Here is a 27760-nt window from a genome sequence, read left to right as displayed (position 1 = left end):
AATGTTTAATTTTCATTTCCTCTTTTCAATTGACATCTTAACCTTGTCAGGGAGGCCTGATGGGCCTTTCCAGGGGATGCTGTTACTTCCTTATTCCTGAATCAGGGTTAGAATTCCATTTGGAAAGAGAAATTATGTTGGGTTTGATCAATAACCTCAAAGAACTAAAAGTCAAGAATTACCTGTTGTCTGGCTTTAAAATGTACTTCATGTCTGTGATTTGTGTCCCTGTGTTAATTTAGGGTCATTGGTTATTTGATTATCTATTGTTAAGATCTAAAATTGATTTAAATGCAAAAAGAATCAATACTTGAGCTAACTGTTTAAGTATCAGAACACTAACAAGAGAGTAATTATTCTCTATTGAATTATTCTTTGCTTTATGAATTTTAGAAGGATGGGCATATTTTTAAAAAGATAAAAAAATCTACTGTTTTATTTTATTTATTTTCTTTTGATTTTCTTTTATTCATTTGTTATAGAGGGTCTCACTATGTGGCCCTGGTTGTCCTGGAACTCACTATGTCTTAGCCCAGGCTGGCCTCAAACTCTGAGAGATCCATTTGTCTCTGCTTCCCAAGTGCTGGGACTAAAGGCATGCTTCACCACACCTGGCAAAATATATGATTTTAAATGTCTACATCAGTTGCTTTCAATGGCCATAGACATGACAGTGTCACTGGTGGGAAGGCTACTGGTAACACGCTCTACATAGTAAGTGGTCTTGACACGCAATTCTTTTTTGAGACGAGGCCCCAGGTGGTCCAGGTTGACCTCAAGCATACTGTGTAGCCAAGATGGGTTTTGAATTCCGGATCCTGCCTCTGTATCTATCCCAAGTGCTGGAATTCTAAGAGTATGCCACCACGTCCAGCATAGCTCTCCAATTAGAAAAACGTAATGTTAATTGCAACATATTTTAAGACAGGGTTTTGCTGTGTGCTTCTAGCTGACCTCAAACTCATTATATACACCAGGCTTGACGCAAACTCACAGAGATCAACCTGCCTTTTCCTCTTATGTGCTGGGATTGAAGGTGTGCACTTCCATACCAGGCAATAGACGATGTGTTTTGTTTTGTTTGTTTCTTTGCTTGGCACATACTAGATGCATGGTACTACTATTTTATTTTTGTCGTTTAATTTTCATAACAGAACATGAAAAGAGTGATAAGTAACTAACTCAGAAAGAATATGCCTCTCACCAACTTACAAGTGGGCTAAAGGCCAGATCCACAGAGGACAGATATAAACCTATAACCAGTATGCTACGTTTAAACACACACACACACACACACACACACACACACACACACACACACACACGCACACATACACAGACACACACACATGCACACACATATATACATAGACACACACACATGCACACACACACATGCACATACACGCACATACACAGACACATGTGTGCACATACATGAACATACACAGGGCCTTACTTGTGCTAATAAATATGGTACTGCTGAGCCACATACTTCTCTAGCACAAAGTAAGATAATTCAAGTCTTGACAAATCTTTAAAACAGAGAATGCCCAAAAGTGTGATGTCTTAGTTACTTTTCCATTGCTGAGGAGACACCATAACCAAGGCAAACTGTAGAGGAAAGAGTTCATTGGGGGTTACAGTTCCAGAGGATCAGAGTCCATGATCACCATGATGGGGAGCACAGAGCCAGTCAGGGAAGCATGACACTGATAACTGAGAGCTTACATCTCATCCAGAAGCATGCGGCATCGTGAGGGGGGCAGGGAGAGAGAGAGAGAGAGAGAGAGGGAGGGAGGGAGGGAGGGAGGGAGGGAGGGATGGAGAGAGAGGGAGGGAGGGAGGGAGAACTGGGAATGGCGTGGACTTTTGAAACACCAAAATTCACTCCCAGTGACACACCCCTTCCAATAAGTCCACAGCTCCTAATCCTTCCCAAATAGTTCCACCAACTGGGGACCAGGTACTCAAATATATGAGCCCTATGGGAACCATTCTCATTCAAGTCACTATAGACAATATATTTAGATTTTGGAGTCTATCAATTACTTAGCTATAACAGTTTACCTGTTTTACTCTCTTGTTAGGATTGATGTCACCATAACTAAAAATATTTATTAAGTTTGATCCTACAATTTTAATGGTCGAACTCACAAAACATTATAATGTGTTCAAACCAGTTTTAGGTTTTCTAACTGAGGACTTTAAAGTGTGTACAATCATAGACCATAGCACTATTTAGGACTGTGCGCTCTGGGAAAGCTAACCTTAGCTGAGTGGTGTGGGCCCCTCTCGTGTGTGTGTGTGTGTGTGTGTGTGTGTGTGTGTGTGTGTGTGTGTGCGCTTGAAGAGCCACAAGAGGTAGGTAGATTGGATGGACCTGCAGCCCAGATACACTTAACACTGTCACTGCTTTGAAACAGCAATGTTCTCTGGGCTCTTTTTGTTCCTTAGAATCCCCAGGGACTTGGTCATAGTCATGCAAATGTATGTCGAGTACATCCCAAACTGGGCTCTAGTGGAAAGTGGTATAACAGAATCTTGTGAGTCTGCAAAGGCCGCTTTTATGGAAAAAAAATGGCCAGAAAGGGCATCTGTGGCTCCATATAGAGTTACCTCAAGGTGAGGGGATGTGACCTGAGGGTATAATTTGGACTGGGTGTCACCTCTAGGTTTTGTCACTTAGGCATAGAGAATGTACCGCAAGAGTCAAAATGCTTGTGCTTGAGAGGGGTAAAGGAATTCCACCAGTGCCCAATCCTGCAGTGTTCTGGGTTGTATGTAACATTTGAAGGCCTGGCCCATCCTTTCTTAGTTTAACAACTTTGAGAAGAAACAAGCTGGGGCTGGAGAGATGGCTCAGTGGTTAAAAGCACCAGTTACTCTTCTAGAGGACTTGGGTTCAATTCCCAGCACCTAAACGGCAGTTCACGAAGTCTATAACTGCTTTCCTGACTGTCTTCCAGCCTCCATGGACACCGGGCACACACATGGTGCACATATGTACAAGCAAAACACCCATACATACGAAAGCAAAATTTTACAAAGATTTTTTTTAAAAAAAGCTATGTGTGGTGGCACACATTTTTAGTCCTAGCATTTGGGAGGCAGAAGCAGGTGGGTGTCTATGAGTTTGAGGTTAGCCTGGTCTACACTGAAAATTCCAGCCCCTACGGCTACATAGCAAGACCTTGTCTCAAATAAAGAAGAGGTAAATTTTTTAAAAGAGGAGCAATATTTTAATACAAGCTCCAACAGTTCCCAAGTATGCTCATCACCCCCCATTTGCCAGGTTTGACATCACACCGATAGATTAAGTCTTGAGTTAAATTTTATTTTAGGTGAATATGCTTTATTTGAGGATATCTTAATAATACTGAAAAATATTTTTGAACTCGATTTGCTCTGTCAAAGATTATTCCAATTTTGGAATCACAAGTTCCCACCATTTTTTTCAAAAGTGTTCATTTTCATATATTTGGAACCCCAGAAAGCACTGTGTCTAGCGTTTAGGGTGGAAGCGTGGTCCCAGTCAAAGTGTGCACAAGTCCCGACTTCGGTCCTCAGTACAGCAGCAAGACCATCGAGAGTGCCATGAAACAGGCTGCGGCAGGAGGATGGAGCGCCGGAGGCCAGCCTGGGCTACATAGGAAGACCCTGTGTTAAACAAATAAAACAAAAGGAAAGGAAAGGCTTTATATCAAGTAGTTCTGGAAACCTAGGTGGAATATTCTTGACCTTTTTTTCCCCTTTGTCCATGCTTGTGTGTGCGTGTGCGTGTGCGTGTGCGTGTGCGTGTGCGTGTGCGTGTGTGTGTGTGTGTGTGTGTGTGTGTGTGTGTGTGTGTATGGTGTGTACATTCATATCTGTATGCATGGAATTACACATATAGGAATGTGCGTGCATGTGGGTGCACCAGCACGTGGAGGTCTGAGGTTGATGTATGGACTCACCTCCATGGCTCTCCCATCTTACTCAATGAGACAGTCTCTACCTCAAACTCAGAGCTCACAAGTATGGCGAGTCAGCTCACCCGGGATCCCCCTGTCTCCACCTTGCAGGGGTAGAGTTACATGGCACTTATGTGGGCTCTGGGGACTGAACCTGGGGTCCTCACCCTTGTAAAGCCAGCACTTTAATAAGTACTAAAGCCACGTCCCCACTCCTCCTCTACCTCCTCACCCCTTCTTGACTTTTAGGACAGCTCTCCTCATCCTCTGGTACATGCTGGCCATCCTTAGGGAAAGCTTTTCCAGACTGAAAAGTTTTTCTTAAGGCGTTGGCAGATTTGATTTCAAATCTTGGAGCTTCTACTCATCTTTGGGATGGGTCAGGGCCCAAAATTCTGAGTCCTAGTCTGAGTCTTCAGCTGTGGAATGGGAGGAGATGGTGGGAAGTTTGCAGCGGTCTTAGGATTTAGTGAACTACAATGTAGAAGTTTCTGCTACTTTAGTATTAGCATGAGACATATGCTGCCTCTTCCGATCATTGTCAACTTTTGCAAATTAGAATATAATTTGTCTCTAACTTCCTTGAGAACACATTAAGAGTTTTATCGTAGAGTTTAAGAACATAAGGAAGAGGAAACAAATTGGGTACCAGCTTTCAACACAGCATGGAATGATAAACAAACAAACAAACAAACAAAACAACTTCAGACAGTAGATGGGTAGATGGGTTCTGATTCCTTGTTACCACTAATAATAATAATAATAATAATAAGACAAGCTTGCCTTCCATTGATTCATGGAACAGGTGTTTATTGAACATCTGTTATCTGCTAGGAATTATTCTAAACCTGAGGAAACAGTGGTAACGCAAAGGAAGAAGTCCTTGCCCCTGACAGAGTACACTCAGAAGCTCTGGTGACAGAGCGGGCACTTGTTCTGATGGAATGGAACGCAACCCAAGGACCAGGGGCACAAAACACACGGGCAGTTGGGGTAGTGACATGAGCCTGTCACCCCAGTACTCAGGAAGCCATGACAAGAGGATTAGGAATTCAAGGGCTACGAAGTGTGTGTGTGTGTGTGTGTGTGTGTGTGTGTGTGTGTGTGTGTGTGTGTGTGTGAGAGAGAGAGAGAGAGAGAGAGAGAGAGAGAGAGAGAACACATTGTGTAATTCCACTTATGTGATGTACCTAGACTATTCAAGATAATAAAATGCAAGATGGAGATGGTGCAGGGGAAGAGGAACAGCAATGTACGAAGCAAAGAACATGCTCTGGCTCTGAGCTATAGCCCCACTTAGTTCCAGCTCCTAAACCGTACATTGGTTTGTTTTGGTTTTCTGAGATTAGTCTCAAACTTGTGGCAATCTCCTTGCCTCTGGCTCCTGAGTGCCTGAACTACAGGTATGAACCATGCCCACTTAAACAGCATATACTTTTTAAAAAAGATTTATTTATTTTATTTTACATATGTGAATGTTTTTCTTCCGTGTGTTTATATGCATCATGTACGTGCCCGGTGCCTGAGGAGGTCAGAAGAGGGCATCATAGCCCCTGGAACTGGAGTTGTGGATAGTTGAGAGCCATCATGTGGGTGCTGGGAATCAAACCCAGGTCCTCTGCAAGGATAGCAAGTACTCTGAACTGTTAAGTCATCTCTCCAGCTGTCAATTGCATATTGTAAAAAGGTTACAATAGTACATTTGTGTGTGTGTGCATGTGTGTGTGGGGGGCTGTTTTTTTCTTTTCTTTCTTTTTTTTTTTTTCCAAGATAAAGTTTCTCTGTGTGTAGCCCTAGCTGTCCTGGAACTCACTCTGTAGACCAGGCTGGCCTTGAACTCACAGAGATCCCATATGTGTGGTTTTTCAAGACAGGGTTTCTATGTGTAACAGCCTTGGCTGTCCTGGAACTCATTCTGTAGATCCTGTCTCTACCATTTTATCTAATCTTCCTTTTCTTCAGAATTTGAAATAGTCATTAACAAGGTGTCTGGTGGTATATACAAAATGTAACTAATATACACAGTGGAATTAGCTGATCAAACAAGGAAGGCAAACTCAGGCAGTACTTGTTGACCATTAGACCGGCCAAAGCAAACAGAGGTATTTTGCACTGTGAGTTAAAAGTTAATAAACAGACTTTGCCAGTTCAAGAAAAGCAGAGAAATATGGAAACAAGGGTTTGAGGAAGGAACTTCATTTCAAAATCAAGCCAGTAGCTAGGGCTCGGATAAGATCCGTGTCCATGCCTGGAAGAAACCAGCTAGTGAGGCTCGGGTACTGGAAAACAGTATTTTATCGTCAGGCCAGTTTGGGGTAAACAAGCTCAATTCCAGGTTCTAACCAGGAGGTAAATGTGACTGATTTTCCTGGTCACTAAAGGGTCTGTGAGGAAGTAGTTCAGGGCTACCACTCAGTCTCAGGGCCAGACGGAAAAAGAGAAGGGGCTGGTTTTTTACTTCTTAACACCTCCACCATTATCATAGTTAAAATTTGTTCACTGGAAAGTCCGGTGGACATTTTTTTTCTCTCTCTCTCCGTCTCTCTCTCTGTGTGTGTGTGTGTGTGTGTGTGTGTGTGTGTGTGTGTGTGTGTGTGTGTGTTGGTGAAGTGTATATTGTATGCACACCTGTGTGTGCAGGTGCTTGCCAGAGGAGAGCTTTGGGTGTTAGTCCTTCTTTACTCCCTTGAGAAAAGGTCTCTCTGGAGTTTGTTGGCATAAGCCAAGCTACTCCACAGCACTAGGTTTTCAGGCATTTCAGGGTGTGGCCACACCTGACATTTTAAAATGTATTTTTATTATGAACTGGGTGAGGTGGCACAGGTCTTTAATCCCAGCACTTGAGAGGCAGAGGCAGGAGGATCTCTGAGTTTGAGGCTAGCCTGGTCTACAGAGTGAGTTCCAGGACAACCAGGGCTATACAGAGAACCTCTGTCTCCAAAACCAAAACAACAACAACAACAAAAAAAAATGTGTGTGTGTGTGTGTGTGTGTGTGTGTGCATTATTATTATTATTATTATCTATTTATATGGATATATCAAAGGAGATAAGATAGATGTCAGATCCCCCTGGAACTTGAGTTACAGGTAGCTGTGACCTGCCTGATGTAGATGGTAGGACTTCAACTCAGGTCCTAAGAGCAATATACACTCTTAACCGCTGAGCCATCTCTTCAGCTACGTGCCTCGGTGCACGCTTGGTCAGCAGGTGCTCTTACCCGCTGAGCATCTTGCTAGCCTGACAGTCACTGTTTGATGGCTAAGCTGCTGTCTCCTAGGCACCTTACATGCTACGTGCCTCTGCCCTACCTGTCCACTGGGTGCTGCTATCCTCTCTTAAAACCTGCATCCTGGTCCATGGCTTTCTCCAACTTGGCCAGCCACAGTATCTCTACCTTGTCTGTCCACTGTGACTGGGTCATGCTTGGGATGTGATCGAAAATGGGCATACGAGGATGCACAAAAACTTGGAAAGGTCCTGAGTTATGTGCTCAGCACCACAGAAAACAAACAAAGGAATGAAGGAATGAGCAGGTAAAATGGGCAGATGAAAGTGTTTGTTGTACTGGAGTTGTTATAGTGAACACTCCCGGCTTTTTTTAAACAATGGGGAACACCTCCCTCCCACCCCCGCCTCCTTTTCTTTCTTTGGGGGGATGTCACACTTCTGATTATTGAGCCAAGGGCTTCCTATATACATGCATTCTACCACCCAGCTACATCCCCAATCCAATTCTTTGATTTTCTATGTAAAACTAGAATTTGTGACTCTAGCAGCTCCTGGTAACAGGAACGTCAGACTTATGGAGAAGACAGATCTCTCACAGCAGACACTGACCCCCCAACTCACGGAGGAGCAGAGGAGGGATAGAAGGAGACTCTGGTTCCGGTCATTTCTAGCAACTGGCCCATGAGTGTCTACAGCCATATTAATTAAAACCAAACAAAACAAACAAACAAATCCCACAAAGGGCCAGGAGATGTAATTCTGCTGATAAAGTGTTTGTCTTGAATTCATGAAGCCCTGGGTTCTGTCCTGGGTGCTGTAGTACATGTGTGCACCCAGAAGTGCACCTCAGCACTCAGAAGATGGAGGCAGGAGGGTCATCCTTAACTAGCCTGAACTATATAAGGCCCTGTCCCAAAAAGTAATTTTAAAAATTGGAAGGCTAAGCTGGGTGGTGGTGGCGCACACCATTAATCTCAGCACTCAGGAGGCAGAGCCCGGCTGATCTCTATGAGTTCGAGGCCAGCCTGGGCTATGGAGTGAGTTCCGGGAAAGGCTCCAAAGCTACACAGAGAAACCCTGTCTCAAAAAAAAAAAAAAAAAAAAAAAAAAAAATTGGAGGGCTGGGGCCATGGTTCAGTGGATAAAGCCCTTGTCATGCAAATGTAAAGACCAGAGTTCAGATGTCCAGCTATCACAGGGACCCTCTGTAATTCCAGCAGTCTGAAGGCTGAGGTAGGAGATCCCTAGAGCAATTCTGTAACCAGAACTGCTGAGTCAGTGAGTGACCTCTGGCTTCAAATGATAGACGCAGCCTCAATGAATAAGATGGGGACTGATGGAGAAAGACACCTAACATCAGCATCTAGCCTCCACATCTGTAGGCACACACATGCACCCAAACATGAGAACACACACACACACACACACACACACACACACACACACACACACACACACACAAAGTTTTAAAAAGAAAATTAGAGAATACAAAAAATATTTTTCCTGGTTTTTGTTTTTTGTTTGTTTTTTGTTTTCTTTGGTTTTTGTTCTGTTTTGATTTGATTTGTTTAGACAGGGTCTCACCATGTAGCCCTAGCTGGCCTCAGATTCACTTTGTTGGTCAGGCCAGCCTCTGCCTCCTGAGTACTGAGATGAAAAATCATGTACCACTACACCTGCCTTTTTTTAAAAATAGGATTACAAGCGTAGTGAGCCATGCCTGGCTTTATTTTTGTCCCAAAATATTCCCTAATTTCCAACAAAAATAATTTTTGAGTAGCTCTAGGAATTGAAACTAAGGCTTCATCCATGCCAGGGAAGTATGTTGTTGGGGCCCAGCAAGATGGTTGTGCTGGTAAGGACATTTGCCATGCAAGCCTGATGGTTTGAGTTGGAGTTCCTGATGCACAAGGTGGAAGGAGAGAAGGGACTCCTGCAAGTTTTACACACACACACACACACACACACACACACACACACACACACACTCCACATGTGTGCACACGCATGCACAGATAAAATGTAAAAAATATTTTTAAACTATATTTTTGTAGCCATGTAACTTGCGATCCCTATCCTTGCCGTTGGCATTGATTCTAGGGCCACATGCATGGTGGCAAACACTTTGCACATCTGGAATAGGGCCACATGCATGGTGGCAAACACTTTCCACATCTGGAATAGGGCCACATGCATGGGGGCAAACACTTTACACATCTGGAACTCTGTGGGCTCAAAAGGAGAAATTAAAAGATCTGGTGAGATAGCTCTGGGTAAAAGCTCTTGCCACGCAAGCCTGTCCACCACAGTGAGAGGTGAGAAGGAGCTCCTGAAGGCTATCCTCTGACCTCTGTACACCAAGGCCTACACACACACACACACACACACACACACACACACACACACACACACACACAACTGTTTTGAAGGAGAGAGGAAGAAAGGGAGGGAGGGGAGCGGGAAGGGGATGAATCAAAGAACCCTTGTTTTCCTACAGCTATCTTACGCTTTAATTATCGTTAGTGACTTATCTTTTCAACACAGGAATCTTCTGGGATTTTGCTAGGCTCTGGGGTGGGAGAAACTACACTGTTGTTTTCAGAAGATCCACAAGCTGGGTTTTGCTGCTTGATACCCAGCAGGAAGGGGTGTGCACAGAGAAGGAAGCAGACAAAGAATGACGTCCTCCAGGCTCCCCCATTTACCCAGCTGCTGCCCTTACAAAGGGGATGTCTGCTCTTGATTTAGTAACCCACCCCGACCACACGTTACTACAGCTTGATGCTTTGCCCTTCAAAAGTTTTCCAAAAGGCAGATTCTGCCCAGGTGGAGTGTTGGGCTCATCACACCTTAAACTGCTAAGCACCAACACCAGATGGTCACTTATGGTATTTGGGGCAGCAGGGTAGTGACCAAGGGAAGGCAGCCCCATTCAGGGGCAGGTGGATACAGGGGACGCAGGGAGATGAGTTAAAAGCCAGACCTGCTTTGCCTAGCTGCATACCTTAAATATTTCATCTCACGGAGCTACACTCATTAGCAATCATTTAAATTAATTATTTTATTTTAAATATATTTATATTTTTGTATGTGTCTGTGTGTATGCCTGAGAGTATATATATATATATATGTGCACCACATGCACGTAGGAGCCTGTGTTGGTCAGAAGAGGGCATCATATCCTTTGGAACTGGAGCTACAGACAGTTGTGAGCTGCCATGTGGGTGCTGGGAATTAAACCCAAGTCCTCCGGAAGAGCAGCCAATGGTCTCAACCATTGAGCCATCTCTCCAGTCCCCACTTATTTTCTTTTAAATCTGCTGCTGCCCTTGGTGGCTGTGCACTTCCACCCTCGTTTGACTGTCACTTCGGTGATATGCGTTCCACTAAATGTAAGGATTCTGTATTCGCCCAGCTTGGGGGGGGGGGGCGACGTCTCGGCTGGCGCCTTATTACATCATCAGCAGGCCACTGCGTCCCAGCCTAAAAGCCCGACATGCACCCCCATGCGCCTTCTCAGTTTCTGTCTCTCTCTCTGTCCCATCCCCTCTTCTCTCTAATAAAGCCCATTCTTTTTTTTTTTTTAAAGATTTATTTATTTACCATGTATACAGTATGCCAGTACATCAGAAGAAGGCACCAAATTTCATTATAGATGGTTGTGAGCCATCATGTGGGTGCTGGGAACTGAACTCAGGACCTATGGAAGAGCAACCAGTGCTCTTAACCCCTGAGCCATCTCTCCAGCCCCCAATAAAGCCCATTCTAACTCTGGTAACCATGACTCATGATTCTTCCGCCGCTGACCAAACCAGCGCCACGGTAGCCCATCTAGCGCCAGCCACCAGCGCCGTTTACCCTTTCACTAAAACCATTACCAATATACGTCATGCATACCTCCACACTGTATAGATCTCAAGCAGTCTCGAAAGAGTTGATGTCTACTTAGCACAAAACAACGGAGCCGAGAGAGATGAGCTGATGTTTCCGAAGTCCTAGGGTGAGTTGGAACTCACATTTTCTGATGCATACCTGTTCGTTTACTTTACTATTTCTCACAGATTCTGCGCGTGTCGGCTTGGTTCAGCTACTAGTACGGGTACATGCACAGAAAACGTTTTTGGAAAGTGTACCTACCTACACTTAAGTATCAACAGCTCTTCTGTGCTATTTTGAGACACTGGCCTAAGATGGCCTAGTGAGTGCATTCTTTTTGGCTAATGCTGCCCGTGTCTGTCAGACTATAAGGCATCGTCTGTCATCTGGAACCCAGCCTCAAACTTGGAAGTGAGTGAAAAAAAAAAAAAAAAAAATCCTCCGGAGCAGTAAGGAAAACAATTACCATAAAAACCATCCACTAATGCTGAAGACTCAAAGAACCACTCAGACTCTATCCCTAAATGTATTGATTGGCTTTTGAGCTTTAAAGGGTGGTAAGGGCCAGGATGTGCCTCGGTGGTATTAGCACTTGCCTAGTATATGAAAAGTCCTTGGTACTGTCCCCAGCACTGGGGGTGGGGGGTGGGGTGAGGATAGGCATCATATTTTAACTACATGGTTCCTAGTCTGTGTCAGTAAAATGACTTTAAAAGATGATGGAAATGCAGGCACAGCTTAATTTCAGAATGTTCTTAATCTCTAGAAAGAAAAAGTAAAAGAAAGGCAGACACAAATCCCTGTTTGATCTCAGAAAAGGCCCTTTGTCATTCTACATGGGAGGAGGGGGGAGGCGATGCCTCCCAGGAGATGTGTGACTGTGACGTTCAGCAATTCTTGAGACCGGGTATGTAAGGAATCTGGCGCTTCTAGGAAACACTTTCATGTGGACTTTGGGCATTGTATGCTCCCAGTTTAAGTGATATTTCTTAGGATAGCAGCATCACGGAGGCTTTAAGTTGGGTTATGTCTCTAGTTCTGAATGCTCCATCTCCGTGGAGTTGTAATGTGGCCAAAGTGAGGAGCAGATACCGGGACACCAGATAGACTCAGCAGCAGTAATTCAGCAGGGCAATGATAACCCTAAAAACAACAGGGGAAACCCTAGGAAGGGAGAAGAATTACCTTGAGGGGCCATAAAAAGGCAGACTTGGAGACTGGGAGACTCAACAGAGCCCTTTAGCATGCACAGGGCTTGGCCCTCTCCCTAGCACTGAAACATAGCGAAAAGACTTTGGGAGAAGGTAGTGTCGTTGTTCACAGGTAGGGTTAGGGAATGGGGACATCCTGGAGATGTCCATTAGGAATCTGAATCCACTAGGCTGGGTTTCAGGAGACAGCATGGCTTTGGCTTGCCTCAGCAGAGTGCCTAGAGGTCATACCATTCTGGAGACTTTTGTGAGCAAATGGCCCTCCCGCTGTTCCAGGGCTCCCGACTATTTCCTGTCAGACATCTCAGGACAACCCAGCATTAACTTCCCAGTTCCTGCCTTTTGTTCTCCTTAAGTTCATTTTCCAGAGTAGTTACACTGACATTTTAAAGTGCAAATCATTACATGACTCCTTGCTTAAAAGCCACCAACGGCTTATCAGACTCAAATCCAAAGTATCTGTCACCGATGGAGAGCACTGCCTTTGATGCGACCCTTGCATCTCTCCGAGCGGATCCACCACATGATGCCTAAAGTTAACCTTGAAATTGAGGCCTGATTCCCTCTCCGGAAGTTTAAATGTGCCGTCTGACCCTTGTGTTGGAGGAATCTTATTTTAGTTCTGAATCATATCATTCAAACATCAAGGCTGAAAGGGTTATTGCTCAGACCTTTCTTGGCCAATCTGCCTCCCACCCAATCACTCCCCACCTGCAGTTCCCTTTTTCGGTTACATCTATGGAACTGACCTTTAAGTATGTGAATGTATCTTGTTTATATGCTACCAAGGTGTCCTGGGAGTGGGTGCACAAGGGCAAATTTCCAAATATATTGTTTCTTATGGGAAACTGGAGAAGCAGGCTGGAACCAGGTAGCCAAAGGCTTTGAGTTTCTGTTGAGTTTTCTGAGATTTGCTATTTTCTGAGGAGCCACAAACATAGTTGAAACAGGGCAACCACCTTTCAAATGTTTTACAATGCTTGTTTGGTTAAAAAGTTATGAAATGTAATCACTTCACTCTGTGCTTAACTGGTTTAACTACTCCACAGAGCACTGCCCAGTGAGATGAGCGATAAGAATGTGTCTAGACATTCCACCCGACACTAACTTGATGACTTTAACAAGATTAGTAAAAGAACTGTACAATTAGTTCCCAATCTGGTTTTTATAAACATCTCCTGTGCTGTGTAGAAGAACGGGATCCACACTTTATGTAATTATAAAATTAGGACCAAACTAGATTAACGCTCAATCATCTCCACTCAACAGAAACACAGTTCTGGCTAAATATATTTGTCCAACTGGGGTATAACCACAACTCGGCTAACAGCAGTGCCCTAGGGGTGAGCAGCCGAGCTCCAATTTTAATCGAGTCAGTAATAGAAAGATCTTTGGCTCTTTCCGTGTGATCCTGTAGAGTACCTACTATGCGCCATATTCCGAGTCCAGCTCTTGGGAGATAAAAATGAGTAAGGTACATTGCCTGCCTCTAAGAATAAACTCTATGGTTTAGCTCTGAGTGTATAGTACAGCTAAGTGAGTTACCTAATTCTGTACAAAGACCAACACGCTACCTCTCTTAAACCACTCCAATTGGCCTTCTAAGTTTTTGCCAGCTGAAATATTTGTGTTTTCTCACTCTTTGCTTTTCTAGGCATACATAAATCAAAATCATTTCCCATTTCTTGTCTACTGAAGTGGGCTACTCACATTTTAAAAGAACAGTGTTCCCCAAATAATTTTTTTTTCAACACAAAGTATGTATAAATATAAAGTTTATTCAGCATAGTGTTTAGAAAAATAAGTTCACATCATTTCAGAAAACAAATAAAACACTTAATTGTCCAGGCATAACCCCCCATTACAGTACAACATACATACTCTAGATCTCTTTGGTTGGGTAATTAAGCACAGAAATGTTCTGGGACATGCTGTGTGCCATCACCTAACAGTGCAGTAGAGGCTCTGTTCCCCACCCCACATTATACATTCTGTGTGGTTTCTCTTCATGTAAGGCACAGTAAAACCATACTGAGTACACAACCGGTTGCCTCTATACATACAGTACATGCAACAAAATGGTACATTTTTTTTTGAGAAACCCTGAAAGCCAAGAGTCACATGCTATATAATTTTGATTAATAAAATATATGGTGATAATATTTAATTAAATTGAAATGTATCAGTTAGACATAAAATAACCATTAGGTTCTATCACCTAAGTTTTAGGAAGACTTTGAAACTGCCTTTGTAAAATATAATTATTTTCCCCACAGATTTCCTGAATTATTTTCATGAGGTGACCTGTGAAAACATTTTAAAGAATGAAGGACTTGTGGTTATATACTAATGCACACACATTGAGAATGTAGCAAGATAGTCTGCTACACATGCCCAATAACCCAACTTTTTAACATGCAGGATAACAAGGGTACATACAGAGAGAGTTAAGGTCAGTGTGCAATTCAACTATGGATTTTTAAAAAGAAAATCTATGGCTATAACATCTACCTGCCTTTCACAACACAAGAAAGGCACCAAAACACATATAAGTCAGTCTTTACTATAAATCTACATGAGATATTTACGCAGTACAACACACAGGTGCTTTTGCTTGTTTGGGGGGAAAATGCACCTCCTTTGAATGCTAGACCATCCTCTCTACTAGATGTAACTAAGAGCTGAATGCCAATTCTGGCTATAGAGTGCATAGATAGGCTGACACCAAAAATCCCACAGCCAGCAGCAGGGGTTGATGTTCCAAGGGAGTTATTTACCCCTATTCTGATTCCTCTTCCCGAAGCATGGGGGGGGGGGGGGGGAATTTGCAGCATCTTCAAGCAATTGTTTATGTAAAAAGGATATTCTGCCATATGGACTCCAAGGGCTCAGAGGCTGGCCCTTGGTATTGAAAAAAAAAGGTCAGTTGCAATTCTGTGCAAGGAGATCCTGGGGTTTATCTTATTCCATTCACATATACACGGGCTACATATCAAATGGCCCTTATTTTACTGAAAGAATAGACAAGAACAGTAAGTTCTTATAATGTGCGCTGATTCTTACCTGGTGGATTGTATAGCTACCTGGAGTAACTGCAAGGTTAGAAGCACATCGCGTTGGAATATGAATACATTTCCTAGGTAAGTATTTAGTTTTGTGCTCTCTTTTCTTTTTCATAGGGAGAAAAAGAGGAAGAACTCGGAATAAAAGAGATACTTTCATTAGATATATGAAAGTTTTCTAATACACACACACACACACACACACACACACACACACACACACACACACGCACACGCACGCGCATCCACACCCACCTCTCATATAACTTTTTGACTTTCCCACTTCCCTTACCAGACAGGTATTCTAAAATAACTAACTCTTGATATCTGCAGCAGTCTAGTGGAAAATATCATTTTTATGTAAACTATACTACAAGACCATGGAACTAATCACAGTAACATGGCCAGCACACATCCGGGAGAGAGATGGGGACAATCACGCTGTGAAAGCACTGGCAGAGTGGAAGACCAAGGACCACACAAAAACAACTGCCTTTGTTTACACAAAACAAAAACTCCAAAGCGAACAACCTCCGGCCCAAATCACATACTTCAGAAACTGAGGGATATTCACCAATTTCACAAAAATGGGACTTAAGCTTTTTTTTTTTTTAAATCAAAATGATGGCAAGGAATTCTTCATAGGGCTCTTTATCTAGACTGAAAGTTCCCTTTGTAATAACAGCAAATGCTAAACACTCGGTGACCCTTCCTGGAGAGGCTCAGATGAGGAGCATGCCAGCAATCAAGTAGCTCTTTCTCTCTTCTTAAAGAAAACAGGGTATGGTACCATCTTTATGCTTAACACTGAAAGTCACCTTTGAAAAGATCACACTCTCTTAAATCTGAGATACGCTGTACTAGCGGCATGAAGGCATTTGAATTGTCACATCTTGGGTTCCGAGTCCTGCTAAAACTTTTAAACACAGCCAACAACATCATACAAGAGACCATCCTGCAGAAACACAAAGGATTTGCTTCTGTAATGGAGACATGATGACATAGGACAGGCAACAGTCACGTGTCACGGTGTACCAACCAATTCAAAACATCGAGAAGGAAGCTTCAACGAGATGGAATTTTGTTTAATATAATTTAAGTATATTTTGTTTACTTTAAAAAAAATGGTTGTTTTCATAACCTGCAGAATTGATGTTTCATGGTCTGCCATGCTTTTTTTTTTTTTTTTAACTTTCATTGTAATGAAGAGCATCAAAGCTTAATTGTTTACCATTTGCATGACAAGCATTACACATGCCATTCAGTGACACTTAAGTCCTCTGCATAGGAAGGGGTTCCGCAGTAAACTTAACCCTGTCGGATGGTACAAAAGAGCCATCAACACTTCTGTTCCTTACTGCTAATAAAAAGGCCACAAGGTAAAAAGGCACATAGGAGTCTATAAAAAACATATTTAAATGAATCAAAGTTTCTAAAGAAAGAAGGATATGTCAAGAAGTACCAAAATTCCAGTATTAGGGGTTAAAAGTTCCTGTTTCAGTGTTAACATTGACCTTGAGAGCCTCTTGATACAAATCACAAAAAAAATAAAACTCGGTTGAAAACAAAGATGTTCTATTCCTGCTCAAACAATAAATATAAATTAAACAGTAAGAAAACATTTTTCTTTTCAGTTCATAGTGCCTGAAGACTAAGAGAGACATACATGGTATAAATAAAAATTCACCGTACTTACTCAAATCCTACTTATAGAACTGGCATATTTACATTCATACCCAAGTTGTGTCAGAGTTGAGTGGAGTTCCAAACTCTCTGCCACATTTATCTATCAGCAATCACATTTGGAAACTCGTAGAGACTTAAAACCAAGCCTTTCCCCTAAATGCTGAAAACGATGAATGTGTGTATGGACACACAAACACACGCATATATAAGCTACTTAATTCGAAAAATATACCCTTATAATAATCTGGAGTACCATTGTTTCTTAACCACCTCAATGCCCATGGAGTAAAAGTAAACAAACAAACAAACAAACAAAAACAACCGCATTGCTTCTAAGAGCCTGTAGCTATTATTTAATTTTCTAAGTTAGGTGTATACAGTTTAAATTTAAAATACTGTCACGTTCCATTTCAACCTTAGAATTATATTGCTGACTACATGATATATGGTGGTTTGATACTCTTCACTTGTTGCCTCGTCGCCGTATATTTAAAGAAGTGGACATGATGTGAACAGAAAAGGCATCAGCAATGTAGTTCCACTCCTGTATGCTTAACTATGATCTTCATGCAGATCAATCCAGATACTCCCACAAGTTGAGTGCTTTCCTCTAAATGAGTAAAGGCTCTTCATCCTCAGGGCTTCACAGAGGAAAAAAAAAAAAGTTGCTGCTGATGAAGGAGAGAAGGGGTATGTGCGTAGTGAATCGGGCTTATAAGTCTTGCATATCTTCATCCAACTGGACAGTTTGGAGCTTGGCCAGCTCCTTTTTATCTGTTCCCAGCTCTTCGCAGACAGTTTCAACCATGCCATCCAGGACATACTTGGATTTGGAGTCCAGCATCATTAAGTTGTTCGTTGCTTTGGTCTCAGAATTTTGGAGGAAATTCTCTTTTAGGTTGGCTGCTGACTGCAGAACCAAGCGATGCTCTCTGACAAAATCCTGGTGTACCGCTGGCGAGGCATGCCCCACCCGCTCTTCAGCTGTAGGAACAATCTCCCCCAGGGCAGCCTGAGTCATAGGGACTGACAGTAGGTCTTGACCGGTAATAAGGGGACAGTTCTGAAGGGCTGCATAGTTGGTGTTGCCGACAGATGTCCCAGTAGATTTACTTGCCACAGGTGCGGACAGGGGCTGACTCTCAGCAATGTCAGAGTTCAGCTCAGTGGGATTTAGTAGTGTAGGGGGAGACAGGGAAAAACTGTGAGCCGGGGACACGTTAACTAGCGGAGAGGCCAGGGGATGGAGGCCACTCCCGGAGACATCGTCAGGAGATAGGCTTGCATTTACTTGTGCGTTGTGACTGACAGGCATCAGCTGAGAAAAAACCAGGCCTCTTTCTAAGCCTTCCTGTTTCACAGCTCCTCCAGTCTGGCCTGAATTAGGGACAGTGTAGACCACTGCGCTGGGAGCAAGAGGGCTCAGGAAAAGTTTGCCATGCTGGACCGTGCTGGACTCACTTGTAAACGTGCCTCCATCTGAAGTGCTTGAGTTTCCTGAAATATTACCTGGGGGGGAAAAAAAGGACCAATTGGTATTAATACAAATGATACAGAAAAAACAAACAAACAAACAAACAAACCAGTTACTTCTGTAACACGCATGATGTTTCCTCAGGTATAGTATCAACCGAGAGGCGACATTTACATGTGTCGCTGAATCCAGTTTGGACACTGTAAGCTGCAGAGTCCCAGGTTCAGAACTCAGTCAGACTAACTTTCTCTCTCTCTATATATATATTTTTTATTTCTTTTGCAGTGCTGCGGATTGAACTCGGAGCCTTCTACGCACTGGGCAAAAACTCTGCCAGATGACTTCTGTGTGTTAACTCCCCATGCAATTGTCATAACCAAATGAAAGAGAACGTAAGTGTAGGACCCAGGGAGTGAGGGTACCTGCATGGTACAGGCCTTGGGTTCAATCTTCAGCATCATCAAAAAATTAAAACAAAAATAAAAGCCAGCCAGCTGATCAAAACAAGCAAGTATGTGGGAGTTGGGGATAAGGTTGAGGCAGGGAGACTGAATTTGAGCCCAGCTTGGGCTCAAAGGAAAGGAAAAAAAAAAAAAAAGGAAGAGGAGGAGGAGAAATTCTTGTCCAAGTCCTAATATTTGTCAAGTTTCTGACTTTTTACCACAGACTTACCACCTCTTAACTAGTTGGTAGTGATCACTAACACTGCCAGTTAGAACGAGAGAACACAGATACAAAGTAAAATACGTTTGCTAGGCCTGCCCGGTTACTGACGTAAGATATTAAATGAAAACGTGGAAAATACCACATAAAATGAGTTTCTCTGGAACTTACAAGTTAACCACATCAACCTGTCCAGACAAGTCGCAGAGTTTCACCAAACCACCAATAAAGCAGTCTCCAGTCAACACAGCCCTCAAGGTTTTTTCAACCCCCAGCGTTTTGTTGGGCTGGCTCTAAATTTTCAGTGTTGTAGTGATGGGAAGAATGAATGGTAACACTGAAGAACTGTTTTTAAAATACAGAAGAACACAAGGGTGGAATTAACGCCTCATTCAAAGGCGTGTGTCTTTCAAGACTCTCACTATCTCTCTGTGGAGACTGGAAGCACGAAACAGATGTTCAAAGGAGAGACTTGGGAAGATGCAGACCCCATGTCTCCATCCAATAACGCCCCCCCCCCGCCCCCCCCCCCCCCCCCCCCCGTGAGTCTTTACAAAGTGAATTGATGGCAATTAGATGACCCAGGTCCCCAAATATTACCAACGAAGGAAAGGTGGGTTTGAGGAGAGTTCTGGGGAAGAATTAGGATGGGTTACTTATCTACCCTGCACTTGAATTAGAGGTGAATCAACTCCTTTATGAGTGCAGAAAACAAGCCAATATTAAATTAAGTAATTCACCCAACATTGCCCTTTTGAATTATTAGAGTAACTGTGATTATAGTACTACCTATGTTAATGAGTGCCATAGGGCCTTTTATATGTCTTCCACCATTTTTAAGCACCTTATGTAAGCAAAAGAGTGTCTTTACAGGAGAAAAAATGAGAAAACACTATATTTGAACTCCTTTAAAAAAGGTTGAGCTGGGCAGTGGTGGCGCTTGCCTTTAATCCCAGCACTCAGGAGGCAGAGACAGGTAGATCTCTGTAAGTTCGAGGCCAGCCTGTTTTACAATGTGAGTTCCAGGACAGCTAGGATTGTTACACAGAGAAACTCTGTCTTGAAAAAAACTTAAAAAAAAAAAAGTTAATTACTAGTATGTAAGTATTCATCACAGAAAGACTGTTAAGAAAAAACACTTCTGTGTATGTTTGGGCTGTTCTCTAACTTAAATGTGTTTTTCAGGGCATACAAATGAACAGACGGCTTCTATTTTTAAACCTTTTGGCTTCAAGTGTGTTTTAAAAGTCTTGTAGGCTTCAAAACTGTAAGGGGGAAAAAGCCACAGTCAATGTTTACTTCGCTTTGTGTGTGTCTGTGAAACTGTTTACTAGCAGACCTGTGTACAAAATGGTTACTTCTTTGATAGAGTCATAAATAACACCATATGCAACATTTCTCCAATAGCTATTAAACACAGTAGACTAACATTTTGTACAGGTAAAACTTTAACGAACATAAAATGAAGGGAAAAAGAGATATATTCCAAAGGATAATTTTGACTTATTTTTCAATATGGGGGATTGAACCCAAGGCCTCACACATAAAACATGATTTTGTTGTTGTTTTGAGACAGGGTCTGTCTAGGTAGCCCTGGCTGTCCTGGAACTCACAAAGTAGACCAAGTTGACCACAAACACACAGAGATCTGCCTGCCTCTGCCTCCCACGTGCTAGTCTTCAGGAAGACATGTACCAGCATGCCTGGCTAAAACATGATTTTAAAGTATAGCTGCAGCTGAGTTACAAATGAAACAATAATTTAAAAATCATTAAAAAAAAAACCCTGAACTTAAATATCCCAGGTACAAAGTATAATTTTACAATGATGCTAGGAGAGGAAAAAAAAAACTCTTTTATTGTAAAATGAATAAAGATGGGGCTGGAGAGGTGGCTGAGAGGTTAAGAGCACCGACTACTTTTCCAGAGGTCCTGAGTTCAATTCCCAGCACCCACATGGTGGCTCACAACCACTTGTAATGAGATCTGCCACCCTCTTCTGTATACATAATAAATAAATAAATCTTTTTTTAGAAAAAAGTGAAATGAATAAAGATATAGACAGTCTGTTTTTCCATGTAACCATAACTTTTTCAGCTATCTAGGAAGACAGGACTACGTTTCTGGGCATTTTAAAGAATGTTTGGTGTAAGTTTGATTTGATTTGGTCTGGTATTTTTTTTTGGAGACAGACGCTTACTATGTAACCTGGTTTGCCTTGAAACTCACTATGTAGCTCAGGGTAGGCCTTGAACCCCCCAATCCTTGGCTTCAGTCTCCCAAGTGTTGGGATCATAAGCATTTACCACCATATCCTATCTTAGCATTTCTTTTTTTATAAAGTTCAAATTCCCAAAATGCTTTACTGCAAAGTGCAATTCACCACTACTAGGAAGGAATGTTGCCTACGGGAACCATCTGGTTAAACTTTCCGTTGGCCCAGAGAGTCTAAGGGTTGACAACCCTGTCATCTGATCTTAGCTATTTTAACTGACAATGCTATTCTTATTCCTAGTAAATATCTCACTTACAAACTAGCAATTGCCGGGTATTGCTGGGCGACGGTGCACACCTTTAATCCCAGCACTCGGAGGCAGAGGCAGGAAGATCTCTGAGTTTGAGGCCAGCCTGGTCTACAGAGTGAGGTCCAGGACAGCCAAGGCTACACAGAGAAACCCTGTCTTGAAAAACCAAGAGAAAAAAAAAGTAGAAAACAACACTTCTCCCCCACCATAAAACCTAGCTATTACTTCATAATACTTTTCTATGATAGCACTTTTCTTGATTACAGATGAAAAGCATTATTGTATTTCTCCTCTGCCAACGTATATGCTCATACTTCCCACGCAACTTTGCTGTCTAAAATGTTACAAACTACTTGGAAAAATTTTCATAAAGAAGGAAAATGGGTTAGAGTTGTAAATCACTGTAAAACTAAGCTCTTTGGCTTTCTCTAGGGCATTTGTCTCTTGTCCCTAAGGTGGATAGTGACGTGGGTTAACTCTTTATATGACCTAGAGCAATGGACATCTGAAGAGAGGATTACAAGACCATGGTGGCTTACTTTAAGAGAGACAGATATGTGGAATGAAATGCACAATCATTTTTTCATTAATGCCTCCAATCAGCTGAAGGAGATTATAGCTAGAGGAGCAGGAGTTGTACAAAAACTGACTATGCTTCAGAAGGTTAACCTTTGCTAAAAATCGGGACTTTCAGATTCGCTTATAGGAAGGCAAACATGATCACCATCTCCCGCTCCTAAGAGCTAGAGACCACGTCACTTTCAATGCCCAAGTCTACCTGTTCCTGTTTCTAGATGGAGAAAAATGACGAGTGATCTATATTTTAGTCATGTTCCTGAAGAACTAGTGGGCCAGCCTCAGGCTTGTTTCCTTTTTCTAACAGACATTGGTTAGTAAAGCCACAATACACAATGACACAGTTGTTTTCATAAATATAAACCCACATAGCTGAGAAATGAACGTACATCTAGAGCAATACAAAAATCACATATGCTTCTAAGTTTCTTTTAGGTCTTAGTATTAGTGATAGGAAGAACACAATGCAAACGAGAACAGATTCTGTCTTTTAGTTTATTCTTTTAAAACATTTTCTGGTCAAATAAATAACTGCTCGACTAATTTCATGTTCCTAGCAATTTTATTAATTTTTAATTTTAAAATGCCAAGTACCGGGTTATTTCATAAGCACTGATTGGCTTATCATATTCCTATAATTGTAGAGTTGGCAAGACCTGCTATAAACTGTTCTTTTCCATTCTGTTTGGGGAAATTAAACTCCATGCTCAGGATGGAAGAAAATCAGGAAAGCTGAAGAGTGTTTCAGGCACTGGGAATCACATCAAGGCTATTCTGTAGCTGTGGAAACCAATGAAGTATCTGAAAAAATAACATCCATCTATACCTTTCACTAAATGCGTCATTTACAGCAGCTGACCAACACATGCCCTGGTGCATTATGGTACCGAATGAGGCTTTTTACCTTGTGAAGCTGCTACTGAGACAGGAGGCAGCTGCAGAGGAGAGAATCCAACGCCTCCATTGAGGAACTGGCCGTTTGCTCCGGAATTAGGGATCTGGACAATGCCATACTGGTTAATTTGCACTGGTGTAGTAAAAGTCACCACAGAGCCCCCGTCCTGGGAGGCCACTGTCTGGACGTCTTCCCTCTTCACTTCAGTGCAGGGTATCAGCCCTGGGAACGGCACAGGAGCACTAGGGCTGTAGGAGATGGGGGCCGCTGAGTTCACAGCAGAACTCTGGAGAACTTTGAATTCTTTCACATCCTGGGAGGCAGACCCCAAGAGGTCCGACATGGCTATGCCATTGCTCACAATGTTCGAGGACATTTTTGGTGGGTTCAGCGACACCGTCTGTGTATTTCCCACGTTCAGTCCATTAAGGATAACTCCATTGTGTCCCTGAATAAAAGAATTACCATTAAGGAAGACAGGTGAAGTACTTGCAGGTACCAAGTTTCCATTCAACAAAACTCCAGAAGAGCTCAACGATATCTTAGCATTCCCAATTTGTTGCATATATATCGGTTCCATGTGGCTAGAAAGGCTGAGGTTGGTGACGGCATCAGATGCACCCGAAAGTGGGTGAGGAGACAGATCCTCATGTCCCTTGCTGGACTCATCTTCAGTGCTGGGGTTGCCATCGGATTCGCTGTTCAGGGAGAGAAGACGTTTAGAAGGTCAAGGGCATGACAAGCTATGTAGTTTGTAAAACATCCCTTAAAACCATTAAAGGAGGTATTTATGCAAAGCAGCACAACAGCCCATCTGCTGACCCTGTTGAAACTAAGAGGTTTTAAACAAATTCTGCCCAGCCAGACAGTGAAAAGATGAGTTCAGATCCTAATAACTTTTTATAATAAATTCAGAGAAAGACCAGAGGGTTGGAGAATGTAAAATGCAACTGAAATAACTTACTGCTGTGTTTTCATTCTCATAGAATTCCTGTGCTACTCCAATTGTTAAATGGACCACTACCTCTGCCATAGAAACAACTCACTAAATGTGTTTTTCCCTGTTTAGGAGAGCCGTTCTCTTCCTAAAGCCATTTTAGGTTAGTGTTATTTTGAAGGTAGATGGAATTGCCAAAGGAGCAGGAGGTGTGAGGTGTTCAGTTTTCTTTGCCAGTTAGTTAACAAGAGACCATTTTCTCACCTGCTCCCAAACTTCTACTCCGCCAGACTGACAATTCTCATTCAATAAAGTGGTTGCCCTTGTGGGAAAGACACTTGCCACCCAAGATATGCACAGTTGCCTTTGAATCCAAAGGAAGCCATAGGGGCCTATTTAACATACACCGTCCAGTGCCCTGGTGAGGTGGGAGGGAAAAGGTGAGCATCACTCAGTGGTCTCATAACTATCAGACTCCGTCCCAGACTCTGCAGTCCTTTTATTCCAGGATCCCAGGCTTAAAGGAAATAGCAAAGTTCAGGTCAGGGAGGAATGGTGGGAGTTTTCCTCATTTGGTTTGAGTCTGGGCGGGGCAGGACAGAAGCAGTTTGGAAGCATGGTGGGACTTGGTCCAGCTGAGGATCCAACATCCCAGCGAGATCGGTTCCCTTTCAAGCTGAGGGGAGGGGATTACCCGGGCTTTGGGCTTTGGGGCCAGGAGCGCAGAAAGCGCTTTGATTTACGAGCTGAGGCTGAGCAGCCGTCGCCATTGGTGAGGGTGACTCACCAGGGGTGCGGGTGGGAGGTAGATCCGGAGAGGGGCCTATACCAGGCAATTGGGCCTGGGGGTTGAGGGTGTGGACTTAATGGGGAGGAGGGTAAAGTCAGCAGAGCATGGCTCAGGATACGTGTGTGTGTGTGTGTGTGTGTGTGTGTGTGTGTGTGTGTGTGTATGTATCCTGGGAACTGGGCCGGTTCCGTAGCAAAGTCTGCAGGACAGCTGGCTTGCATGTGGCATGGGCTTCATACCCAGTGCCCTGGCCTAGCAGATTCCTTCCGTGCGCCTGCAGAGCTCTCCAGGGTAGATAGCGTCGCCTAAGCAGTGCTCCTTCTCTGGGTCGCCCCTCAAGACCGAGGAAGGGTGCTCACAGGTCACCGGGCATGTTTTGTTTATGGTTACCGAGAGCCAGAGCCAGGGCTGCACAGTGAGCCTCTCTCCTGCCTGAGGCCAGCTGTGGGCCTCCGGACTCCACCCGGGCGGGCGCAGGGGCAGAGCAGCGAGGGCGGGCTGCTGCCGGTTCTGGAATGCGCAGGGTGATCACCTTCACCTGGCCCTGGCGGGCTGGCTCCCCGGACCGCCGGTTCCTTCCCAGGGTAGAACATTTGCATTGCATTTGGATTCTTTTCTCTCCAATCCCCTCAGGGCGAGAGACACCATCCTTAAACCTTTTCCTCACTTTACCCGTCCACCACTATACACACGCACACAGAGACACACAAATACATACACACCCAAGGGGCTGGCTTGAGGGGACACACAAAAGGTGTGGGGGAAAAATGCATTTTCTACTAAAGAAGGAAAAAACACTGACAATAAAGTTAAAACCGGATAGAGTGGGGGCGGAAGGACTGAGTGGATAGCTCCCCACTTCTTTCCTGCTGTCCACCTTATGCCAGCTTGTCGCCTGTCCCCAACTGCCCCATCAGGAGGGAACCATGCTGTGTTAGGGGGCCCAAGAAACTGCCCTTCAGCCCTGCCACCTCTGAAGCACTGTAACCCGATCCGAACTTGTTCAGAATCAGGTTTCAAAACACCGCAGAGGCCAGCTGCACGGGCACCCCACGCTGCCCCAGCCGCGATGAGAACCGCGGCGGGCAGGGTGAATGATTAACTCTGTCATATTAAAGCCTCGACGTCCCCAGACCCCCATCTGGGCCACTCGTCTCCACTAACGCTCCTTTTCCTTCCAGGGCGGCTCTGGTGACCTCCAGGGCAGGCTAGGGGCTCAGTCGAACCCTGGGGTATCCTGGAGCATGTGCGCGCACCAGGCTCCGAGTGACCCGGAGGAGCCCGAGACCCCCGGCCGGCTCCGGCAGCCCCTGCGGGCCGGGAGCCGCAGTGAGAGCAGCCTGGCCGGCGTGCACACACGGCTCCCTACGAGAACCAAGGAGAGAGTGGCAACTTCAAAGGCAGCAGGATGGGGGTGGGAAGCCGGGCAGCAGTGACCAGCCGAGGTGGGGGCGGGGACTGAGACCTAGGCGGGCGACCAGAAACTTCTGGGGGCAGGAGGGGGAGGGGGAGGAGGGAGGATCCCCCCCCCCGCTCGTTGCCACCGTCGTCTCCCCCCCCCCCCGGTAGGGAAGCGAGGTGGGGGGCGGGGAGAGGTGGGCAGCCAGACCGGGCTGGTGGGGAAGGTAAGCGCCATGTTTGCGAGCGCTTGGAGGAAAAGAAAGCTGGGAAAGGGATGGGGGGGTGGGGGGGGGGAGGAAGGGGGAGGAGGAGGAAAGTTGGCGCTCACCTTTTGGACTGGGTCTCGGAGGGGTTCCGGTCGCGCTGCCGCCGGTTCTTGAACCAGTTGCTGACCTGGGTGAGGGAGAGGCCGGTGATCTTGGCTAGGTGCCGCTTCTCGGCGGGCGAGGGGTAGCGATTCTGCTTGTAGAGCTCCTTGAGCGCGTTGCGCGACTTCTCCTTGAAACAATACACCGTCTCCTCGCCGTCCCAGATGGTGCGGGGCAAGGGGAATTTCCTGCGCAGCCGGTACTTGTCCACGGCGCCCAGCGGCCGGCCGCGCGCTCGCTCGGCCTCGGTGTAGCGCGCCTTGTACCAGAGCTGCTGCAGCAGCGGATGGTTGGCCGACTCGAAGCTGTGGCTCTCGAGGATGCTGTACAACTCAGGGTAGATGCCCTGGTGGAAGGCCACGAGCGCTCGCGCCTTCAGCAGGCTCTCGTTGCCACGTAGCAGGTCGCTCTGGGGCAGGGACCACAGGAACCGGGCCAGGCGGTCCAGGTTGCCCCCCTGCTGCAACGCCTCGCACACGCAGGCGACATGGTCCGGCGAGAAGGCCAGAGGGGGCTGCGCGGCGGCTGTGTGCTGGTGCCTGCCCAGAAGTTCCGAGTGGAGTTGTACCTGATCGGCCGCTCCCGCCGCCGCTGCCCCTTCCTCCCGGCTTACCCTGGAGGCAGCCGCGGCGTCCCCCGGCTCCAGAGGGAAAGGGGCTGGAGCCGGGGGGCTCAGCCCAGCCGCCGCGCCCCCCGCCACTTCTCGGTGCGCCTCCTGTCCTTCTGAGGCGCTTTCCATCCCATTCTCCTGCTTGATGTCCGCCGCACTTGCAATCTGCCCGGTGGGGGAGGAAGAGGACATTTTTTTGTTGTTTATTTTCCTCCCTCCCTCACTCCCTCGCACTCTTTTCCTCTTTCTTTCCCCCTCTCTTACTCCTCCTTCTTCGTCTCCCTCCCCCCTCCCCCCTCCGGAAAGCCCACTCCCTCCCTCCCGGTTTCGGCTGGATCTGGCCGATCAGGTTTCCCCCAGGCCACGCAGTCACCATTAAGATAGCTGCTAGAGCAAAGTAGTGTAAACGGATAGCTGCTTTCTGCTGTTCCCCCAACGTGACTCCTCCGGTTGCTGCATACTATATGGCACTGGCCGCCCGGCCGGCCCGGCCGCGCCACCCCA

The 27760-nt window shown here is 44.8% G+C and overlaps 1 protein-coding gene across 1 annotated transcript; it reads right to left on the bottom strand.

Annotated features, from left to right (window-relative positions):
- Window positions 1–14032: 14032 nt before the first annotated feature.
- Six4 (SIX homeobox 4) lies at window positions 14033–27448 on the bottom strand. Its single transcript, XM_052739601.1, has 3 exons — window positions 26607–27448; window positions 23160–23848; window positions 14033–18527 (listed from the first exon to the last, which is right to left on the bottom strand). The coding sequence occupies exons 1-3, from the start codon at window positions 27446–27448 to the stop codon at window positions 17731–17733; spliced, it is 2328 nt and encodes a 775-aa protein (XP_052595561.1). The 3' UTR covers window positions 14033–17730.
- Window positions 27449–27760: the final 312 nt, after the last annotated feature.

This window comes from Peromyscus californicus, unplaced genomic scaffold, assembly GCF_007827085.1.
Source record: "Peromyscus californicus insignis strain IS unplaced genomic scaffold, ASM782708v3 Scaffold_15__1_contigs__length_86483966, whole genome shotgun sequence".
Classification (NCBI taxonomy): Eukaryota; Metazoa; Chordata; class Mammalia; order Rodentia; family Cricetidae; genus Peromyscus; species Peromyscus californicus.
Note: the sequence above shows the minus strand (reverse complement) of the source record. Positions and strands in the feature narration are given on the sequence as shown.